Below are 24,483 nucleotides of genomic sequence, written 5' to 3' on the forward strand. Positions count from 1 at the left end.
GAAGGAGTTCAGGGAATGTTATGTAGGCCTACCGCATACTAAATATATATATATGATAGTATTAAGGTGTACATTTGTGATTAATTGTTCACGTTTAATCAACATTCTATACTAGTGTTATTGTGTGTGAACACCCTGCACTGCAAAAAGTAAAACTTAAAAAATAAATTTGCGATAAACCTAAACCTAAACCTTGTCACAATGTGGGGGAAGTGACGTCGGATATCTCCCAGAGCTCCTTGCGTTACAAACAACAAGCGCGAATGTTGGTCTTCACTGTTTTTCGAAGGTAAGTGCTATTATGTGGTTTTTTATTGCTAAAGAGCATAAACTTGAGTACAAGTAGCTCTAAAGATATGGGTAATCTACCGCTATGTGTGTAAACTCTTAATAATTGGGCCACGTTCTCCTTCCTGAACACAAGGCATATGGTCTGTTGTATAACTGTCTCACCTTACATTGGTCCTTTCGCCAGGCACGTTTTTAGATGGGCTAGTATGTATCCAATGCTACACTAAATACAAATAAATGTGTTGAATAGACTGAAGTAAAGTAATTCGTTTTAAGTTATTGAAGATGGTGGTGTGGGGTGGGTAAATACTCGCCTACGAAAAAAACGACTTCGTGTCGTTAATGAAAAACCTATTTTCGGTTAACTTTATCCCCGATGATATACCAAGTTATTTGTGTCAACCTGAGACTAACTCCATACTTGCATTGAAAATGGATATGGTAAATATGAATAACATTTCTGTAGAAAATAGAGGTGTTGAAAAGTCGATCTTAGTTTTGTAACGGAAAGTGTTGGGTTTTGACAGGTGATCCCCTTGAGGCAGGGGCATTATGGCCAGAAGCAATGAAGGTTCATCTATTCTCAAAGGTAAAATATTGAACTGAACAAAGTTAGTTTATTTCATTAAAATCCAATCCAAAGTTTACAAAGGTCTGAGTTTATTCTATTCCCAGATGTTGTGGCGTACGTTGATGTGTGGTCATCATCTAAAACGGAGAACATTTCGAAGCCCTTCATTGACGAACTCAAAGAAATGGGTGCTGAGGTGAGTGTGTGATGTTTGTGTATTTAGAGAAAACAAAAAACTGAAATTTCACTCTGAATTCTAAATCATCAGGTTTTTGATTGATCTCATTTTTCAGGTATCAAAGACATTTAAAAAACATGTCACCCATGTAGTATTTAAAGACGGTCACCAATCTACTTGGAATAAAGCCAGGAAAATTGGGGCAAAGCTTGTATCTGTTCTTTGGGTGGACAGGTAAACATACCATTATTACTGTTGTTAAATGTGCTTTTGTATACAGTGCTCTTATTCATATTATTATTTGATGTATACAGTTGGCTTTTCGTGTAGACTGAAATGTCCTACAATCCTTTGTTACATAACCTGAATTGTATCATTGTATTGTATCAATGATTTTGTGAAACTTGTGTGCAGGTGTAAAGAGGAAGCAAAATTAGTTGATGAAGAACTGTTCCCGGGCCAGAACGATGAAGCCAATCGCTTGATAAAGAAAAGGACGGTTAGAAAACTTAAGTGGACCAGGGATTTGGGCGGGCCTTACTCGAGTCCTATGATCAATTCAGCCATAGAGTGGCTAAGACAAGCCCATCTCATGCGTCAGGCCTGGGCCTTGGAACTGTAATGTTATGTAATTTGTTATAAAACTGGCATGGTACAACTGTGTATGTACATACAATTAAATGGTAAAACACACTACCGTAGGCTAGCACCCATACCCATGAAAACACTGTTGATCAAACACGGTTATCAAAGCTACTCCCACCGATTTCTGCTCCCTCCTTGAGCCATGCTTTACACCAGTTAACTAATGTTGACTGATGTTATACAGTCTGGTATCCATAACATTTCTTGAAAGAGATTGCACATTTCTTGATGTGTAAAAATGTATTTAAATTAGACAAACCCTGGCTGAAGTATTGTATGGGTTTTCAGATTGTAAAGCTCCATTAACTTATTGCCGTATTTGGCCAATTTTTGCCTTCTAAGTAACGCATTTTGTAAAAACCCTGTTTGGTCATAAACTAATAAATGGGCTTTATACAGTTGATGTCCTATCTCGGTGTTATACACTTCATCCTAAACCTTTTGTCTGTGGGTGTAGCACCGTTGCATGCAGCCGAAAGATTCTGCTGAAAAGACTCCTGAGAACAACATACGAATGAAGAAGAAATTGGACAAGATGATCAAAGACCTCGCTCCCCAATACCCTCTCTGTAAGAGTCCAGTACGCCGTATGAACAATCAATTTCTATTTGTTGTCGAGACTTTTTGTAATTTGGCTTGTGGCCATCCATCTTTTCATTGTGAAGTCCCAGACGTCTCCCCGTACATTATCGACCAGGAGAACGGTATCGTCTACAGCCCCTCGCTGAAGCGGTCCGACAGCATGGCTCGACGGTTGAAGGAAATGAGGGAGAAAAGAGACAGCCCTTCACCCACAGGTAGGCTCAGTGTGGTACCCAGCAGAACGACCCCCAAGTACTGGGTCCCACCCCACCAAAGGTTATTGTCCGCAACCCTACCTGCTACTTAAAGGGGACCTATTATGCTTTTTCAACTTTTATGACCTATAAACGTTGTTATAATGATTGATAGTCATGTTTAACCATACTAAAGTGTCAAATAAAGACGCACATGCATTTCGACGTATTCCCTGCTGACAGTCTGGGGTGGCTGTGCAGAGCGCTAAACACTCGGGACGACGTTTGCGATTCACTTGTTCACATTTCCGGGATATCATCTACGTAGAGGCACTCCTGCCGTGCCCCCATATGCCTGGTCAAATCTGCCAGCGCGCGCGCTTCAAGGAAGGTAACCAATCACAACGGAGTTGGGTTGGCAGGAGGGGGGCGAGGGAGCGGAGAAGGACGAAACCGAGCGTTGACAGAGAATGCTGAAAGCGCCCAGATGAGAGGAAGAGTATCCCGAAAATCATTTTTTTGGGTACGGTTAAACATGACTATCAATCATTATAACAACGTTTATAGGTCATAAAAGTCGAAAAGCATAATAGGTCCCCTTTAATGACATGGAAGGACGGTATTTCACTGTGGGTCGCTTTGGTTTATTGCAGCTGCTACTGGAGTAAATGGTATTTAAAGGTGACATATTACACCACCAGATGTGAGTTTGATTAGCCGTTACAAGCTGTTTGAAATTCTGCCTCTTCTGACATCACAAGTGGGCGTGTGTCCACCTAGATGTATGACGGATAGATGAGCAACGTTTGATACAGTCCACTGGGTAGGCTGGTATACTGATTTATCCAGCACACATCTAGGTGGACACGTCCACTTGTGATGTCAGAAGAGGCAAATTTTCAAAACGGCTTGTAGCTGCTAATCTCACTCACACCTGGTGGCATAATATGTCACCTTTTAATAAGTAAATAGCATTTAAGAATGTGTCCTCTCTCAGCATCACAGGAGGTGGAGGCTGCAAGTTCCTCTCCAACGGTTAAACCTTGTTTTGGTTTCTCTCCGACTATATTGAAGTTACTTGGTAAGATCCATTACTTTGTGACCTGGTTATTACACCGAAAGTACACTTTATATTGAATATTTTATTGTCCTTGTTTTGTGGTATTTAAATGTAGCTAAGCTGTCGCCATAAAGCCCAAAAATATCTCCCATCTCAATGCAGAGGACGACTCTGAAGAGGAGGCCTCGTCTCCAATGTGTTCTCCCCATCTCCCTGCTGAGGACAGAGGAGGCGCTAGCCTACATATGGATACCGGCACTCCCAAGGCCGCTGAAAGGCCCTGGCTCTCACCTTGCAGTGATGTGCCCAAAAGGAAATCCATGAGTCATTTTAGAAAGCTGAAGTCAGGAGACGGACTACCAGAAGGAGGGCCCTTGCACCGAATGTTGAGGAGGAGCTCAATGAGAACTGATTACTTCAAGACACAAAGCGTCTCTGAGGTTCCTTGCCAGGATACCATAGCAGAGCTTCCTGAAAAACCCAAGTTAATACAATCCCAGTTAAAATTTACGTCTCTAGGGGATTTGAATCCTTCTAGGTGCCTCTCTGTTCCAGCCGTTACTCCAAACACTCAAAAGAACCAAGAACTATCCAAAGGCGCTGTGTTTAAATTAAAGAAAGCGGACCCGCCAATCCCTAACAATAAGAGGAGAGCCTCTTCATCTGCATCGTCGAGGAAGTCCACCCTTCCCATTGAATCTCTAAGCGTTGTGACACCTTTACCTGAGGGGGAGGCAGACGGAGACTTTGAGGACTACTTCTCCCCAGCAAACCAACACCCCATCCAGAAGGTACCGTCTCTGCCCTGGCTGTCCGAGGGGGGCGGGATCCAGCCTCCTTTCCAACGGGCCCCCGTGCCAGGCAAGAGGACCTCGAGGAGAAGTGAAACCTCGGGGCCAAATCGTAAGAAGAGGAGGCCAAATGAATCACAGAGCTCAATTGACTCTTCAGACGTACACGATCAACCTACATCGCATCCCCACGTTCCAGTCCCCGTTCCCTCCCTCACTAAAAGCAGACTGAAGTCGGTGCCAAAAATGGACATGGATGATTTTGTAACTCAAGTGGTCAGGCATAGAATCCCATCTAATCCCACGAAAGGGCCCCAATTAGGCCCGATCAGAGGCAGTGAATCACATGGACTGCAGGTACAACCTGAGGGCAAAGTCTGTCCACAGGACATGGAAAGTGAGTAACAAGCTGAAATGTGTGGCGCCGAATTATCTTGCATTGAAACACGTTTTGTGTTCTCTTGACAGCACTTTGAGCCGTGCTTGTACTTTCTAATGAGAACCTTAACCAGGAAACCCCCATGATGAAACATTTACATTTACATTTAGCAGACACTTTAACCAAATCAAATGTGAAATGTTCCAATTTGTATTTGTGCCTTGCATCATCAATATAAACTTGGCACAAAAGGTAAGGAAATTTGTGTTTGGTTGATTATTTCTCTGTGTTCACAATGCTTTTTGGCAATAAAAAGTGATAATAAATAGTGGTGCACTAACCGGAAATTACGATCACGACTGCCGCCGCGGCTCCTCCCCCGCAATAAACATCCCGCTTTGAACGGTGAACTCTTTACTCCTAGAAGCTACAAAAAACTGAAAACCTTTAAAAACTACAAAATGACTCTATTAATGTAGGCTATGTGGAAAATGCGCCGACGTTGGCTCAGCCTGGCTCCGCCCTCTTCTGCTACATAGCTAAGATGGCTGCCGTTGAGTACGTAAAGTGTGCATCGCCACACAATTCGTGATTTGACCGTTTTGAGTACACCATCCGGGTCCTTTCAGTACACTTATTTTCACGGCACATGTTATTCCCAAGTATTAACGATCTCCTTTTGTTTGCCTATACCTGGGTTATATATAAAAGAAGAATCGGTTAACTCCATTCACTAAACGGGGCGATCCACTTTATTTCCAGCGCTCCCAACACAGAGTCAAAACAGCGACCCACACGCAGACACTTCCGTTCTGCTCCTTTAGAATAAGAGTCCCTAACAGGAACTGGGTTACATATGCATTCATCAGTGCTTTTAGACGTGTTTCCAAAGGCTTTGTTTGTGCGAAAGAACGGGCTGCGTTCAATGAAATCAAAACCAAAACGGATTGAGCCTTCTTTTTATGTCCATGATTGAGCCCCGTTTATAAACAACCCTTCCGGGTTTTGTCCGTTGGCTTGTGTCGATACGTCATCTGTAAGCGAAGGACCCCGAGTCGATCTGGTAGGCGAGTCAATCTGACACCCACACCGGCTAAGGTGAACACTGGGCACAATACACATACTCAGCGCTGCTGCTCATCCCACAAATGCATGTTCCTTACAAATGGGGCACCATTTGAAAGGGAACTACACAGGCTTTCCAACGGTATAAGATTCATTGCCAAAAAGCATTGTTACCACAGAGAAATAATCTACCAAACACAAATTTCCTTACTTTTTGTGCCCCCCCCCCCCCCATTCTATACTGCTGTGAGGTGGTTAAATAATAACATTAACATATGAAAGGTACAGGTAAAATGTGGTTATCGGTTGAAAGCCTTTTTTTCTGGGATTTTTTCCGTTTGAAACTTCTATGTATATTTTGGGTTTTATTTAATATTCATATCATGACTTTAGTGTTATATTTTATAAAATGTATTTGTTTCCTTCTTTCGGTCTTAATTAAATCACAAATGTGTCCTTTCAATTCTAGAAGGTATTGATGGGGCAACAAGCCAAAGTGTATAACATTGCATTCACAGAACATGTTGGACTAGATGGTGGCTAGAATTTATAGGAAAAGGCCCAAATAATATTTTGTTTTGAAGGTTCATCACTACAGAATTAAAAGTGTAAATTTGCTGTTTGTGATTTTCTATGGCAAAGCCATGGCATCCACTCCTATGCATTATGTCAAATAGATATGCGAGAGAAAGGAAGTGATTAGTTGTTGTCTGTATAACTGTCTACTGTCACTGAAGCAAATGTACTGCACTAAACCAACCACTGGTGACACAGGGCCTACTGCACCTGCTGATAGGCGTCTTTGTTTACCACACTCTCACAGCGCTTCTTTTATTTTTCTTAAGGTGGAGGAAGTCAACAAACTGTAGCAGCTGGTCGCGCTGGGAACACGAGTGCAGACGAGGCAAGTCGCATGAAAATGGAACAGTCGAAGGTAAAAACACAATTTTATGTCTTCACAAATGCGTGCTTTCGGTGTGATGTTATTGTTACAATTTGTGTACCATCAGGAATGTTCACGTGAGGTCGCCAAAGCAACAGAAGTTCTGTTGAAGCATTGCAACTCGTGTCGTGTGTGTCTGTGTGTCTGTTTAGGCATGTGGGTGTCACGCTATAGCGTGTGTACTGAAAGAGGTGCATGGTGATCTAAACTCTTTAGTGGCTGACCTCAGCATGGGTCGCTGACCTTTCCTGACATCAGCATCCTCTCGGTGAGGGCAGAACAGCGACCGTCAAGGGCAGGTCGTCATACCCTGAAGAATTTCCTCCGTTTGTGCTTTGGGCCTGCCTGGGTTGGTGCTCCGGATCCCAGGCTCACGGTTCACACCAGCCCCTTTTGTCTGAGGCGTTTTATGTCGTACATATTCCGAACGGTTTGCCTTTTTCTGAGGGTGTGCCAGGGCATGACCTCCACATCAGATAAGCTAAAATTACCCTTTGAGGGGACGTGAACATTAAAAAAAGGGAAAAGGGCTTCTGAATTGAAACTGTTTTCAGTGGAAACTAGGGCACAAATTCCGTGGCCTTGGGTAAGCAGACAATCTGCTTAGACTATAAGACACAATCTGCTTACAGTGAAATATACCGCCGGCTCGCTTTCCCTTTCAATCCTTTTAACATGTTTACATTATTAATGACTATCACTATTTATATAACGCCTGTCAATACGGGCAACAAAGTGCTTCACATAAAACGATAAACGACTATGAAAATCGAGTGAAATTAATAATAAATGGGCATAGAAATTAAAATAAATGGATTAAAATAAACGGTTTTGGAGCGTGTTTAACAATGGGGGGGGGAAAAAAAGGGAGCAACTAAATCTGTAATTATTCAGTTTTAAATGAAGATTGTTTAAGCTGGCTGCTGTGACTTTGTCCAGCATCCTGTTTAAACAATCTTCATTTAAAACTAAATTATTACAGAATTTAGTTTTTAAAAGATGCAAGTGTTTATATTACAAACCCAAGCCTTACTCCTATGGTGTAATAATTGCAATCTCTCGTATACTGAATACATGAGTAGGTTCACTCCAGCCACATGCACCACTGTTTGGTATTAACGCTGCTTCCAGACGGCCTGAACATCTGCCTTCGTTTGGGGACCAGGCTCGGGTCTCCGGTCGGGGACAGGAAACAAACCTTGTGTCCACTGCTCCAACTGCCATTCATGTGCCACTGCTAATCATGTCCTCCGGTACTGGGGTCAAACAGATGATATAACGCCCCGCGCTCTCGCCGGAACACGGGCATACAGTTCCGCTTCACAGGCTTGTGTTTTCCTCTGCCACGGCCATGGGAGTTTCATTTCCCCTGTTCTCTGCCCACGATGCGGTCGGGCATGTGGAAGTGCTACCTTCCCTGTTACACTAAAGGCTCTCTGTTGCTGCCCAATTTGGCTAAACAAAAAATACCCCTGGTTTCCCCCATGCCTTAATGTCGCATTAAAGCTCGCTTTTGTGTTGAACTATTATTTACAGATGCAAGGTCCTATATCAATGAATGCTTTTAATTTGTTATTGCACTGTTCCTGTGTTGCAGGCTACTAGGACTCTGGTGACGACGAGCATGTCCACTGAGTAAGTGCCAGAGAGAAGGATTTAATGTAGAAAACCTCATGATTGTCTTCAGAGAAACCACCGGTTTCTTCTTCTTAATCTCCAATCCTCCCACAGTGAAATACGAGGAGGGTGAATCTCTTGGCCAAATGTAATTATGAGTGATGTGATACTTCCTTACGATACTTTATTTAGATGCACGCATTTAATCCACGGTATCTTCCTTCTGCGTTTTTTTTGCCACAGCACGCAGAAGACTGTGACCGAGGTGGTGAAACTGCTGGGTAGGTTCTCCGTCGTGGACCTCGTGTGCGAGACCACCACCCACGTGGTGTCCGGGGGACAGCGCCGCACGCTGAACGTCCTCCTGGGCATCGCTCGCGGCTGCTGGGTCCTCTCCTTCGAATGGGTACGCGGGTCGATATTCAGTACCAGTCTGTTTCAAAGGTTGTAGCAGCGATGTTGGGTGACGTCACCTCTGTTGGTACTTGATGCCGATCCCAAACAAACAGAGCCAGCTCGCCCCTTCCTTCCGTGTTTCGTGCATCCAGTATAACCGTCATGAACGCAGCGCAAAACCCCACAACACCCACCCCTTGTCGGTGATTGATTGGAAGACTATTTATTTTGGTCTTGAGTGGTTGGCAGTACCATTTGTTGTTGTGTGCGCGATCTCGGAGCATATGCTGCCTACAGAGACGCGTTTTTTGGACGGCCTGTTTATGGTGCAGGCCTCTCGCGGATCGTGACCAGATTAATGCGGTCATTTATGTTTCGTCCCAGAATCGCTGATCCAACCTTTAATGTTTCCTTCTTGTTCTGTATCCATTTCTCGTTGATCACTTGTCAAGTGCAGGCCTTTGCTCGGCCTCTTGCTCAGCCTGCCTGTAGACTTCAGACTCAAGTCTAGTCGGGCGCTGGGACCCTTAACCACTACTAAACAATCCTTCCTCGTTAGTTTAATGTTGTCATTAAGGAACAGGTCGGGTTTTAGAAGACGGTGGACAATTGGGTTCGAACCCTGAACCCCTTGACCGGAACTCCTATTGATATTTACGCTGTTACCTTGAGTGTGGAGATGATGTATTGACTTTTGAATGTGACCTCGAGTGTGGTGATGATGTATTGACTTTTGAATGTGTGTACTGGCTTAGATGCTGCGGAGCTTGGAGCAGAGACGGTGGCTTCCAGAAGAACCCTATGAACTGTCTGAGAGTTTTCCGGCTGCACCGGTAAGTTCCGCCGCCCGACGGAATCCATTATCCGCCCTGCGTCCGCAAACACAATTAGGACAACAGTGGAATTGAAGTCATATATATTTAATAATGCTAAATATTTCATTACGCTTAATCAGTGCATCTGATTACGCTATGCATCGGTCGTTTGTGCGTCATTGTTCCGCTTGAAAAGTAAAAGGAATTTTACTGATCGATTCTACGATGAAATCACGAAATGCAACGGTTAAGGAATACAATAAGTTAATATTTAATAAATAGTTAATAAATTGTTAAATAAAAGCGCAAAAAATAAAAATCTTCATAGACCTTAGTATTTACTATGGTCTACTACTACTATGGTTTACTACTGTTAAGGGTTGGTATTAGGGCCAAACGATTTGGGGAAATAATTAAATTGCGATTATTTTGACCAATATTGCGACTGCGATTTAATATGCGATTTTTACGAAGTTCCTTTTGTTCTGTATTATTCACTAAAAAGGCAATAAATCATTCTTTAGTGTGACCAACACGACATTGGAAGCAGTCAACATATAAACGGCTCTTTCCTTTAGGCCAGGCCGATGTGTTTAGATTAATTTATATAACATCTTTATTTAACTATTGAATTGTAAAAGAAAAATAGATGTAAATCGTACTGAACTCCAGTCAGTAACGGTAACAAATCACAAAGAATAGTAATTGAAAAACCTTTTGGTAACTTTTACATTTTTTCTAATCGCAGCCTTTGCGACTTGCATATCGCATACTATTACATCGCGATTTCAATTTGATTAATCGTTGAGGCCTAGTTAGTATTCAGGGTTGCTGTCCAGCCCAGGCTTAACGGTCAGACCAAGCGAAGGCCCTTCTCCCACTCGGGGCCCTCACAGCCCGGCCAGGAGGAAGTGTGGTGCAACACCGCTCATTTTTATTGCCCGTCATTCGTTCTGCTTGTTTTTCCCAAAGCATCCTGTGTGAAAAGTGGATGTTGCTCTTCCTGAGCTCGTCATTCCCGAGCTACGGTGGAGTCTCCTGTGTCTCTTTAGGGGAGACACGGGGTCATCACGTTTCCTCCCTGGATGCGTTCCCCTATCAGGGACGACAGGGCTACCTGTGGGCTGACCGGGTCCGTCGCCGGGAGAGCGATTACGGCCAAGACTGCGGTTGTTGTATACAACGCTTTGGCAGGCGTTATTTGTTTCATGGTGTTGGGCCTTGGCTCGCTCTCTTTTTTGCTACTGTTTGACTTGACTCCCGATTCAACATCAGCTTAACACAGTGGTTCCTAGTTTATTGCAAAGTTTGTCTGCCACAATCTTATCGCAGTCATTCGGTCAATTGCAGCAATAATACCTAATTCCACACTGATTCCCTTGAGTTTTTTTTTTTCATCCAGTTTTCACAAACCCCCCTCAGAAACATTCTCTGGTTTTCCCGAAGCACATCGCCACACAATTCGACTGGATTCGATTTCTACTAGGTAAAGATAATTGTCGCCATCGGCTGCAGAAGTATATGATGATGTACCAGGCTAGGTTAATAGGCCCAAAAGGTTTTATTTCAGCAGGCTGTTGTTTATTTTTAAAGCATGAAAGTGCACAATGCAAGAGGCAGCAGTGCTTTCCCCTTCAGTATAAACACCCTGTTGAGGCTTTTGAACGAGGGCCATCCAGCCTCCTTAGGCTTCGACGCTCAGTGTCAGTGCATACATATTTTTCGCCTCCCATGAAATTGACAAAAGAATCCAAACCAGTGTCATTACTAAAATGTGGCAAAACTATGTAAAGTTCTCTTCCTTTAAAAAAACATTCATGAAACACAATTCACCGTCATGGTAAAGTTCATGATAAAGTTAAATATTAGCCTTTTACATCTTGACATAAATTAAATAAAATATACACAAAATCTCTTTGAAAAAGTAAATTTGTTATCAAAGTAAAAAACACATTTGTGTACTATTTTACCGATATACCCTCATCTACAGTGACTTTTAACAATCTCAACCTCAGCCATGGTTATAGCCCAAGTACAATACATATTGTACCATAGACATAACGAGGATATGGTCAAAGCGTTAAACAATTTACAAAAAGGACATTTACAAATCTTTGACTCTTAAAACCTCTGGCGGGATTAAATTGTCTATCCTATTTCACCAGGGAACTGTTTTCTTTATGTGGAGATCAGAGAAATATTATCCCCAAAACCTTGGGTTACTGTTACGATTTTTAAGAATAGTTTGTGGTTGGCTGTCCTTCACCTCTCGTGGTTTAAAAGACATGGGGACTCAAAAGTCGGTTGGTCGGATCATCATGGTGGTGGTCTTCAGTGAGTAGCCCGAGCCCTTCCAGTAGTACCATTTGATCCCGTTGAAGCGGTTTGAGTTCTGGCCTTGTTGATAGTACATCCCATTCAAGTTGGACGGCCCGCATGCGTCGAACCACCACCCTAGAAGAAAGGGAAAGGAAGAATTGAAACTGAAAATTTACAGTATTTTAAAATACTTATTTTCCAAGAGCGACATGTGTATTATATACTACACAGTATAGTGTGTGTGTGTGTGTGTGTGTGTGTGTGTGTGTGTGTGTGTGTGTGTGTGTGTGTGTGTGTACACACACACACACACTGTACACACAAATATAAAGTTCATGTTTGTGGGTGTGTATGCTGTATGCATTCTCACCGGCTCAATTCCACTTGTGTGCATAATTAGACTCAGGGAACGGTCCCTGGCTATCTGTTAGAGTTTGAGGCATTCCTGTGTTAAAAGAACCACTCAGGAGAAATAGGAGCGCAGTAAAGAACAAGACAGAAGTCTGGCAGCGCTGGTCCGCTGAGGTGTGTGAACACAGCCCTCCGGAGCTCAGTTCCCAGGCTATTACTGTCAGCTATCATGGATCCTTAAGTCCCCACTGCAATCATCACTGATGGCATTTTGAGCCAATTGCGCTCTAGTCACTTCAACTTTTTTGGGGGGGTTTTGTCTGTGGATGTGTCTAGCACGGAAATGTTTAGAATTGTAAATATGTATATATTCATCCTTGTGTTTCTCAACACACTTTGTATTTTTAATGAGCACAGTTTTGTTGATGCACAGGGCTGTTCTTTTACCTCCCGTCGTGAGCTGCGAGCATTTGCAAACGCATTTGTCGTTGTCCGTATCCTTTGTGCTGAAGTCACTTCCTGGCGTTCCGAGACTGCTTATTTTTCCCGCCGTTCCACTGTACCCTTTGATGTTTATCCTTAAGGATGAAAAGTGAACATGGAATCCGGATGAGCATGGCATCCATGCAGGCTTTTTGCAAAAGTTCTGCTCTGTCTAAACTTGTGTGCGTGATGCATACCTGTAATTCTTGGCTTCCCCTTCGAGGTTAAACTGCTCATATTGTGAGTATCCAGAGTTCCCTTCCCAATCACTGAGCTGGATTCTTAATACGTATGACCGCTGATGTGTCAACTTGGAGATAAACTCATTTCCTAACCAGTACTCAGCCACAGGGTCTCCGAATCCCTAGAAAGACACAAGATGCAGTTGATTCAATACACATATTAAGATTCAATATGCATATTACAACGGGGAATGGCAGAACTCACTCAGCTAATTTGTAAATCATGTGCAAAAATACACCAGTTAATCGCATGTTAATTTAGTCTTTCGTGTTTTGTCTGTTCGATTTGATCCCTGTCAGCGTTTGTACGCCGCACGTCGTTGATGTTTATTTTGGCGCTAGGCTTTCATTGTATCTACAGTGTCTAAAGAGTGTTTGATTACATCGAGGCTCGGCCTCTTGCTTTGGGCAGAACCGTAACCACGACTACCTTTTTGTCTTCCCGCGGCAGAGGTATTTTATCCTTGATTACTTTTTACCATTTTGTACTCTTTCCACGTCCGATGGAAGTCAACGCGTCCGTCAAACCTCTTCTGTACGGTGGTCCAGCCCCCGCCCTCGGTCTCCATGTCACAGAAAGCCTTCAGGAGCAACACAAAAGCAGGAGGAGGGGATGAGGCGGTTGGTGGGTGGGGTGCGAGGTCTCGCAAGACAGCTGACGGCCATTATCAGGATAATGCTGTTACTACTTCATGTTGTCTCAAACAAATGTGCAGTTCCGTCGTAAGAGGACGCCGCATCGATTCCACAGCTAGACACCCAGAACACTTTTCAAGGAGCACTTATCAAGGAGATAATTCTTTGAACTCAATCAGGCCAGCCCTCCTGGGATATGCATACTTGAGATTGATTTAAATGTTCTCCTAACCTTTAAGTGCAAGCCTTGCCGTAATCACCGGACTGATGTTCAGCAACTCTTAATTGTGCTTTTACTTGTCTGAACTGTTGTCCATCGAGCATGTCTCTCGGGGGGGAAACTATTTCACATTATCCTACGACGCATCACAAGCCAATAAGCACACTTACCTTCACCTCCTGCGTTGTGTTGGGGAGTGTGAGTGCATGAACGCCGCTCTCTCTGTTGCCGGACTTGAACACGGCGGCGCAGTCCCTGAATGTGGACGGTGTGTCCTGCATCATTCTGGCTTTGCTCTCTGCAACAATAACAAACACATCACGCACTCAACGACAGAAAATAAAACAAGCGCTGCATAATGCCTTTCCCTTCCTTAATAACAACGACGGGGTCCCGCGTTGAACAAGTCAGCCAGTTGCAGTCACAAAACAACCCTAGAAAACATTTCCCGCCGTTGCATGTGTGAAAGCAGGAAGTCGGTGCAAGCGTGCGCGTTCAGCGCTCCTATCGACTCAGGCGTGAAAACAAGGTTGGCGAAAACATGTTTTCGTGCAGGCCCGCGCTGGCGAGCGGCGTGCTCACCTCCGACGGCGCCCGTGGAGAAGCTCTGCGCCAGGCTGTTGACGGTGTCCAGCAGCTCCTGTTGCTGGCGCTGCAGGGCGGTGTTGTTGGAGGAGACGTGGAGCAGCTGGTGCTGCAGCTCGCCGATGATGGCCGTCTGGCCCGCGATGACCGTCTGGAGCTGCTCCTTCTCCCGCTGAACCGTCTTCAGCTCCAGCTGCCTCTGCTGCTCCATGTCACCCACCCGCTTCTCCAGGAAGCTGTGGAGGAAGGGAACGGTCGTTTGAGGGCTCAGAAGGGGCAGGGGGACTGAATGAGAGTCTATGGGGTTTCACCCTCAAATTCCACTTTTCTCTGGGTGGCATTTTTTGTCAAGTGATTGGAAAGGGGGGGGGGGGTCCATGATGATGATGGGATTCCATTGTATATTTTCTGAGAAACCTTACAATTTGATGTTGACCTCACCTGTTTTTGTCATTCAGCTTGCTGATCTCATTGGTTTGGACGATGAGTTCTTTCTCCAGCTTGTTGGTTGAAATTGAGTTCTCAAGCAACTTTCGTTCGAGCCGAGTGCTATGATTTATTACCTAAAGACGAAAAACAATTGCCAATGTCAAAATGAATTCTCACACACATAAATTTGAGTTATTTACATATCTGTCGTAGGATTGTTTTGGTCATAAAATGTGTGGTATAGAGAGTAGTGCATTTTCCCACAAGAATACAGCTTGCTCTTAAGTTAAAACCACAACTTGATGGGAATATAGTGTGATTAATTGGACCACTTATCTTTATAGAAAGAATAATATTCCAAAACGAGGTCATAGTATTCATCTGACAATTGCATATTTCTGTATAAATAACATGTAACCAAGAATACCCGTAGTCTCTTAAAACCCATTTGCGATTTGTGCAGTTATGTGGCCGGCCTCTTTTTTATCTATTCATGTTATGTTTTTGTAGTGCACTATTTGGATATCAGCCCATTTTTACAAGTGCTTTGAATTCGCCAGAGACGGTTCTCGTTGCGTTCCGAGTCATCTCCTCCATGCCCTTCCAACCCTCTTGAACCTTGTCTCTGTGTCTGCTGTCATCAGACATACTTTGAGTTGTTATTGCCTCGGAAGAATGTCTTGGATTTAGTTGCAGGGATCGATGTGAACTGTATTTCCCACTGATGCACTTAGGGCCAGTGTGCCCATGCTCTACTGAGCCTGCGCTGAATGACTGTTTTGTGTTCATAATATTGAGTTGAATTTTGTGAAATTCCATGCTTTACATGTCAACCTTAAGCTGCAAGAACCCGCTGATTCAAAGCTTAACCATCAGTCCCTCAAATATGACATGTGGGGTTCGTAGTACATAACAGCCCCTGTCCTACACCATTGCTTTCCTGCCTCTGTTACACTCCATCATTGAGTATTTGCTCTGTCACAGGGGAAAGAATACCGCTTCAGTATGAACTGACACACTCATTTTCATGAGGTTGGGGGGAGTTTACATTTGGGGGTGTATTGTGAAGTCTACGTTGTTTTTTCTTTCGACAGCTGAATGTATTGAAGTGAGCGGGGTCAAAGATGCTTCTGCTATCCCATTGTGGAGGAACTGAACTCAGCAAAAAGCAGGTTGTTTACGTGAATTAGGTCTGCCTGGGCCTGCGATGGGAGCTGTTGATGTCTTTGAACAGACGGATGTGTGATTGTGACAAACTGATTGACCCGTTCTGTGGGAATACAATTGTGGTAATAACAGGAAATGCTGTTTGGTTGGCTCACATAAGGTCATTGGCAATTGGCCAAAACCATATACCACACAGTAGGATAATGTAGCCTATCCATGTATTCTCTCAATTCATCTTTTACCCAGGCACTGTTGCTGGACTTAACAAGTCTAAGTGCACGACCCAGGCATGGCAATGAATGCACTTGGACTTGGTGTCCAAGGACTTCCATTCCTAGATTGTGCTTGTACTCACCCATGCTCCAAGTGAGTCTTATACTTTTGTTGATTTGCTTTGTTGAAAGTATAGCTCTGCACACACAGACAGCTAAACCGTGTGATAGTCCTTGATCTCTCCACGCCTGTGTTTTGCATGTTGCTCTTGGTTATATCGTGTGATGCCAGCCCCACCTGTGCCTCCACGTTGGTCAGCTTCCGTGTTTGTTCAGCGGTCTGACTGAGCAGGTTGGTTCCAATCTCAATCATGGTGGCCGTGTGGTTCTGGACAGCACTCTGCTGCATGTGGAACATCTCCTGCTTCATGCTGTCTTGAATGTAGTTCTCTAGCTGCAGAAAATGGACAGAAATGGACGTGTGGGTATAGGCGGGAACAAACCTTTCCATTGGAGTGCGACATTCTCTGTGCATAAATTAATGCCTTACATTGTTAAGGTTTTTAGTCCACCTTGTTTCCACAGTTTTGTCGTGGTGCTGGTTTTCCCACTGAGAGTTTATTCTGGGAGAACGTCCCGGCTGAAGGGCAGCATAACTCATTCACTCTCTCCATTCTTAGATTTACCCCACTGCCTTAATAGCCATCGATTTGGCAATCTTCCATGAATTCTGTCATTACGAGGGTTTACCTTGAGGTACCTTCACTGGGCTGCATTCACACTATTGTGCCAGTGATTTCACAGTGGGCCTTGTTTTCCTAATCCTTCTATTCAAGGTTAGGAAATGGAAGGGGTTCGGTTTCGCATAATATTGTTTTCTAACCTAATCTACCATCTTTTTCTGGCTCTTTGTTGCCCAAGGTCGGATGACTAATAACTACTCAATACAAAAATACAGTTGATCATCTCAAGAATCCAGTTAGTAAATTAATGTTTCCAATGTTTGTTTAATTCTGTCATTGAAGCAGCAAGTTGCTTCACATGTGTACGAAAATGACAGACCGTTAACACTCCATTGTATCGAGGTGACATACCAATAGATCCACTGCAGCAATAACGCCAGCAGAAGTCTCTTGTGCGAACCATTACCTAGCAGTATTTCATGTTTTAGTGCAACACCAATCATAAAGTTGTTTCCTGCGCAGTGGTGTTCCTGAGTGCCAATCGGGTCCCCTGGCCAGTAAACAGGATGGAGGTGATGAGTGAGGAGTTGCATCCTTTATAAACGTGCGACAGGGAAACCCACGTCACCTGGACATCTCAAGCATCCGCGGCATGTTTGCACGATCGCCAACGGCTGTTTACGCGTCCGTCACCGTGAAGACTTAAAATAGTCTGCGGTGGACTTCCGAAAAGCAAGGGAGCGTCACCGACGGCGCAATTAGCACTGATTTTTGTTTGTCCTCCACCTCCGGTGTCCCACGTTGTGTGTGTGTGTGTGTGTGTGTGTGTGTGTGTGTGTGTGTGTGTGTGTGTGTGTGTGTGTGTGTGTGTGTGTGTGTGTGTGTGTGTGTGTGTGTGTGTGTGTGTGTGTGTGTGTGGGGCCGTGGAGCGTCATTGGAGGGGTTGGCAGGACATTCCACTGTCGGGACAGGGATCTAATCAGCTGTTTACTCCGTTAGCCATGCTTGTTTGTGTTCCTCGTTCACGCGACAACCATGTTGACGGCATTCAGGGTTGTATCAGGCAAATGCTTTGATTTGAGGTCTTATCAGATGGGGTCAAATGGAGATTGCAGTTGATCAGAACTGCATATTTTATCTTTTTTGAGATGATTATAGGCGTAGGTCAGAACGATGAGCGGGGTTTCTGGTTAGATGCAGTTATTGGTGTATTATGTGTACTTGAGAAAGACCTACTAACAGGTTTTCACCTACCAACTGGTGGTTGTCTTGCATGCTTGTTGCCGTGGCCTTGAGTGTGTATGTGCACCCAGAGTTAACGTGAAGCCTCAACTCTTGAGTGCTTTGAATGGCCAGAAGGGCACTCTACATTTACCATCAACGTATGACACCTTCATTAAGGGATAGGCATCCTGCTAGTTGACATTTTTTTTTTGAGTTTACAGTTGCTTGAAATCACTCGTAGACCCGCCAGTAGTGCACAACGAACCAAATTACCAGCTACATCATTATGGGATGGATGGCAGTTGGCACAAACCTTGGGGCACATCCATCCTTCTCTGTGACATTTAAAACTTCTGCAGTTTGACGTAATGGGTGAATTTGATGAACTCTTATTAATGATATTAATTAACCAATGGGTGTTACCGGTAATTGTGTTCGAGTATTCATGAGTTGATTTGGCTAATAAGTCACTGAGTCCTGGTTAATGACGACGCTGCGGGGGGCAGAATGTGAGCTCCTATACATATGAACGAGAAGGAGATGGACCCTGACCCGGTCCAGTGCTATGGAGTTTGTTATAAGTTACCAAGGTGGGTGCCGAAAGAGGGGTCATATATAGTGCCTATCGTCTCGGGTAGCAGGTTTTATTTTTATTAAATTAATTTAAATTAACGATTACATTCTAGACGCAGGGTAGCGGTCTTTTGTTCTTTTGAACGTACACACACGTGCACGCTTAAACTCGCGCACACGTGCACGCACGATCAAGTTATGGCCGAGCTGCGATGAAAAGGAGGCGCCTGTCCCATTGATGGCACCTGTGTTGAGAGTTTGTCGGTCCTTGTGCGCTTCTTGTTGCACTGCGGGTCTTTTCAGACACCAGGGTTTCTTTTGAAGTGCATAATACAAAACATGCAAAACATCCTCTTTGGAGGTGTTAGAAATGTGTTTCATCTATGATAGAATGTATTCACTGATGGCAACCAGGGGAGGCAAAACATCATAGTGGTATTATTGGCTGAATGAGTCATTTGAGCCTGGTCGAGTTGCCTGTACCAATTGATTTGTGAAGGAATAACATCACACAGTGAATGTGTCTTTACTTAATAAAGAGCGTCATACTTTGTAATTAGTTTCAAGTTTATAGAAGTGCATGAGCCGCATTCAATTAGTTTGGTTGGTGATAAAAGTTGGCTCATTAACGCAGGTTTATTTTTAATTGGGTGAACAAGTTGTCCAATTATAAAATATCTAATTAACACCCATTATATCCAGGGATGGCCAACAATGTATTTAGGGATGTTGATTAAATTGGGAACATTTTCTGAGGACTCTTCTTAGACCCAAGAACCAAAAAACAAATCTGGGCACTCTGTTGAACCCTCATGAACATACATGAAAGTAGCACCAGGAGTAGAAGCCCCTTAATGAATTCACACCACGCCGATGTCGCCATGACATCACGCACTTGCAGGGAGATAAGATGACGTGGAGACGTCCCTACCTTGAGGAGCCACTGTGTGTTGTTCTCCATGATGTTCTCCAGCTGCTCCAGCCTTTCGAAAGACTCGTCATAGTCTGCCGGGTCGTCCTTCTGGGCCAGGTTCTTGTAGCTACTGGAGGATTGTTGGCAGCTGTCCTCCTGGGGCAGCAGGAAGGTGTAGCTGCACGCTCCGTTCTGGATCTGGTACTGCCTCTTACCCGCCTCGGCTGCCAGAGTCCACTCAAACACGGCCCCGAGAAGCAGGTAGCAAGTCCAAGCCATGAAGGCGGATCTGGGCATGTTCATCTGAAATAGTACTTACTTTGAATTCAATAACACAGAAAAAAAAGTTGTTCCCGGCGGTTGTGATTTGCCGATGAGATCTTGGGATTTCTGTCTCAAAGTGTAGAAAAATCTTCTGGTGCCGCTTGGTTATTTATCCACCGAGGGGCTGTGGGGGTGGAGTCAGTGTGAGAGTCAAGGTGGTGTGTCATTCCATCAGGTTAGTGGTCCCACACTGCATCTGCTCCTCTCTCCTCCAATCCCTCAGCCTCTTGTTTGGGCTGGATTTGGCCCCTCTCATTAGCTGGCTGTTTGAGCACTGCTCTAGCCACACCCCCGTCCTCCCCTCTGGCCAGTCACAGCGAGCCGTTCAGCCCCCCCCCCCCCCTGTCCCGGTCCCCCTCCCACCATCACTGTCACTCCCCACCCCCAGTCACCCAGTACGCTCCACGGGGAGCGGACACTCATTCAACAGGTCCCGCTATCGGTCCCATTCTAACAGGCTAACGAGGGGTTAGTGTCTGACGTGTTACGGAGACCGCGGGACAATAACGCCCCAATGCAAACATGCGGGTCTCTTTCTTCAACTGCAAGGTTACTCAGGATGCAGCTGCCCACTTCAAGAAAGCAGTCTGCAGCAGCATTGACCGTGTCACGGAGCAATTCGTCTCTCTCCCACCCCTTAACAAAAGCACAGATGTGCTTTTTCGAGGGAGGGCTTCAAAGGGAAGAGCTTTCTCCTGGATGTCATTCAGACTAAACTGCTTAGGCTGGCGGAAGGTTGTTTCTCTTTACTGGCAAATGAAATGTAGATCTCACTAGATAGGGGGAGATCGAATGGCCAAGAGGAGGGGAAACATGTTTCAAAACAATATTTGGCCATTGTCAAATGCAAAATATATATATATATATATATATATATATATATATATATATATATATATATATATATATATATATATATATATATATATATATATATATATATATATATATATATATATATATCTCTCATTAAGCTACAGTATATTAATGTAAACCATTAAAATAACTAATTTACGAAGTGAGGAGAGAAGTTGCATGACCTTTTCAGCATCTGGTTTTACAAAATGACACCAGCCTGGAGCATGTGGTGCCTGCCAGCTCCGGTTTAGATCATCATCCAACAATGAAGATGCAACCCAAAAGGTGCAGAAATCATCCGAGTACATACAGTTCCTCAAATAAGCAAACGCATTGTAGTGCTACAATAAAGAAACAACAGATATCTTTCATGAGCTGCAGTCCGACCAGATGAGTTTTCTGCCTGCGGCACAAGATAGGTCGGGTTTAGCTGCCCTGATGTCAGTGGGAAGCTTGTTCCACCATCATGGAGCCAGGGAAGCAAACAATCCAGATTTTGTTGAGCTGCAGCTGGGATGCCCACGTAGGGAGAGAGTAACAAAGAGACAGAGCATAGTGGAAGGGCTGAAGTGGACGGTTCCACAATGTCCTGGATGTAGCATTGGTCAGAGCCGTTTGCAGCATGGTAGGCGAGTACCAGGGACTTGAATCAGATTGAAGCCGCCGCCGGGTGCCAGTGGAGGGTGCTGAAGAGAGTAGGGGGACTAGAGGAAGACCAGCCCTGGCTGATGCATTCAGGGCAACCTGCAGAGGGCTAATGGTACATGCAGGTACACAAGCCAAGAGGGAGTTGAAGAACCATAGTACGGTCACATCTTCTGGGTAAGGAACGGAAGTTCCTCCTGATGTTTTATAGCATCAATGTTCAGGAGATGGGTTGTCTGTTTTATGAGATCCATTCCCGGGAAAGAATGTGTCTTAACGGTGGTATAGTCATCAAAAAAGGTTCCTGCATTAATTCTTAAAACACAAATGACACAAAATTTTCATCTATTGTTTTTTTTACTAAAAAGCTGCATCCCGGAAGATACTGCAGGTGTACAGGAAGTGGGTACGCATCAGAGGATGTTTTGTCCGTTCGTCCAGGGGATGTGCCGGTGACATCTTTTCCGATTCACTCACGATCCTCAGTCAGAACCTCTCTAACACTTCTGAAAAATTAGACTTCACAGTTACAACACACATTTATCAGCTCGCATTATTCCAAATATTTTTTTTTAATATACAAATAATAACAATTGAATACCAATGACACACGTGTTGTTACATGAGTGGGAGGGGATCTTTATTTAACATCTACAGTCTAGACTGACGTGTTATTGGAAGCAGAATTGTAGGAAGTGGCCTCACTGGATGCAGAGGAAATGCAACAAACATATTTAAAGGCGCATTACTCAAGAGGAAGGCGTTTCCCCTATTCCAACACACATCAGGTGTAAAGGCTGAGTCACTCTGAAAACATTTGCAGCCACAGATTCCTGATTGTTCTATGTTTAGGGAAAGCATAGGAAGGAAATTACACAATGCCATTTTTTTCTTCAATTGAACTGACTTTCATACTCTCATCCGGATTTCATCACATATATATATAATATATATGATCACATATATAATTTTTTATATTTTACTGTGCGTGCGTGTGTCTGTCGTCATTCGGTCAGTACGCCATTCCTGCCATTGAAGTTCTCTCCTAAACATGGAGCGACCGTTCATAAACGTTTCAAATCTCCTATTCGAGGAATCCAAACCCATCCATCCTGTTCGTCTCGAGACCAAAAAACACTTGTGCAACCGGAACACTTTCACATCGTCACGGGCCAATCTAAAAAGCCCTTCTTCGTGTCACTACCGCACGTTTCCCAGAATGTGACTTCCCTTTCTGGCCGTAGATCTGCCGCCTGCAGCAGCACCTCTCGGCGGGGGAACACCAACAGGACCTGTTTCACTTCCAGCCGGCCATCTTTGTGTCCCAGCAGTCCCAGCCGCCCCCCGACAGCCTGGTGGAGCTCATCCAGCTGTGCGGGGGGAGCGTGTGCAAAACGGTCCGACAGGCAGGCCTCTGCGTCGGGCCGTACAGCGGCCGCCGACCAGAAGGCTGCAGGAACCTCTCGGAGCAATGGGTGCTGGGTAAGAGCTCTTTACGGCTTCACCTGTTTGTGCTGTTGTGCACCTTGTTATCCCGAGGGACTGGCCCTGATTTACAGCCACACGGCATGGAGGAGCAGCCTAGGGGTTACGGTGTGCTCCAGATGCCTCGGACACCAGCCTTCCGAGTTGAAGTGGGGAAATCTCCCAGCTTTCTTGCGGCATTTCACGGAGGCACCCCCCCCTTTTGGTCGGGCCCCCTCGGAATTCTGAGAGAGTAGACCGAGTTCAGTGATGACGCTCTCAGCAAAAATGGCGGCGCCCGCAAAGAGATTTATTTCTTTGTATTTGCACTACGTTGGTCATTTTAATGCTGCTACACATTGCATTGATTACATTGCTAGTTTATTTAGGTCACCAATTTATGCATTGCACGGTCTTGCTGTGCGTGCAACACAACGTAAAGTTGTGTTTGTTTTCGAGCTGGTCTGCTAAAGAGGCTTATGTAGCTAACAATAAACAATGACTAGCCAATGACATGACAAAATCACACAGACGATCAGGAACGCTATAAGTGCTACGAGACAGGAAATTACGTCCCAAGTGCAATTCGGAAGGCTGGCGTCCGAGACATCTGGAACGCACCATGAGGCTCACAGTGATGACATTGGGGATCCAAACCATTGTTTCCCCCTATCCACAACACTATCCTCATTATATCTTTATTCGATACTTAATAATACAATTTGTGAAATAATTGTGTCTTTATGTTTAACTGTTGTGTTCTCTGTTATGGTTTCTTCAGATTGTATTACGCAACTCAAGGCGCTGTCCTATGAAAACTACAACCTGGAATGAAAAACTACAACGCGGTTTTAATCAGTCATGTCTGTATTGTAAATGTATAGTCCATGTAATGTATAGTCCCGCACCTATGGACTGTAGTTCAGTCCATAGGTGCACGCACGACTTGATGAGTTTGACTATCACAACTGGAGATATGTGAATGGATATGTGTTTTTTAACTCTTAGCAACTGGCATTCTAGCAGAATATTGTAATGTATAGTATGTGTCATGTAAAGTGCCTGAGACATAACACTGTAATTCAGTCCATAGACACACACACACACACACACACACACACACACACACACACACACACACACACACACACACACACACACACACACACACACACACACACACACACACACACACACACACACACACACACACACACACACACACTTTATTGAGTTTGACTGTATCACAACTGGAGATATGTGAATGGATATGTGTGTTTTTTAACTCCTAGCAACTGCTAGTAGAATATCAAATGGGAATGTGTTGTAACACTGTGTACAAAGCTATTTCAATTCTTAAAATATATAACCAGTTTTTTGTATCTGTGTGTTTTTCTGTCATTGCAGTTATGGTACTTGTGTTTTAAATACAACATGCATTCACCAATCCTTGTCTTAATGTGTTGTACCGTTCTTGCCATTCTGCATGCCAGACAGTACGATGGGGGTTATTAAAGTTTTTGTACCTTTTGTAGACACGCATCATTCATTGTATGCATTAAGCCTAGGCCTTCGGGTCGCAGTATGCAATTGTTTGAGAGTTCAAATAACATCAACGGAAAAAAAAT

General features: G+C 44.2%; 2 protein-coding genes across 2 annotated transcripts; one reads left to right on the forward strand and one right to left on the reverse strand.

The window, feature by feature from the left end:
* The first annotated feature begins 212 nt into the window (after positions 1-212).
* On the forward strand, positions 213-24,389 carry mcph1 (microcephalin 1). The gene is made up of 15 exons (XM_030379028.1): positions 213-289; positions 819-880; positions 967-1,058; positions 1,156-1,274; positions 1,455-1,539; positions 2,143-2,254; positions 2,351-2,482; positions 3,459-3,542; positions 3,684-4,709; positions 6,602-6,690; positions 8,297-8,334; positions 8,560-8,722; positions 9,468-9,545; positions 22,636-22,873; positions 23,637-24,389. Exons 2-15 carry the CDS (start codon positions 844-846, stop codon positions 23,687-23,689), a joined length of 2,346 nt encoding a protein of 781 aa, XP_030234888.1. The 5' UTR covers positions 213-289; positions 819-843; the 3' UTR covers positions 23,690-24,389.
* Positions 10,808-20,117, reverse strand: angpt2a (angiopoietin 2a). Its single transcript, XM_030379029.1, has 9 exons — positions 19,583-20,117; positions 16,470-16,625; positions 14,805-14,926; positions 14,361-14,599; positions 13,949-14,076; positions 13,402-13,503; positions 12,878-13,044; positions 12,645-12,775; positions 10,808-11,981 (listed from the first exon to the last, which is right to left on the reverse strand). Exons 1-9 carry the CDS (start codon positions 19,865-19,867, stop codon positions 11,821-11,823), a joined length of 1,491 nt encoding a protein of 496 aa, XP_030234889.1. The 5' UTR covers positions 19,868-20,117; the 3' UTR covers positions 10,808-11,820.
* Positions 24,390-24,483: the final 94 nt, after the last annotated feature.

This window comes from Gadus morhua, chromosome 15 (assembly GCF_902167405.1).
Source record: "Gadus morhua chromosome 15, gadMor3.0, whole genome shotgun sequence".
Classification (NCBI taxonomy): domain Eukaryota; kingdom Metazoa; phylum Chordata; class Actinopteri; order Gadiformes; family Gadidae; genus Gadus; species Gadus morhua.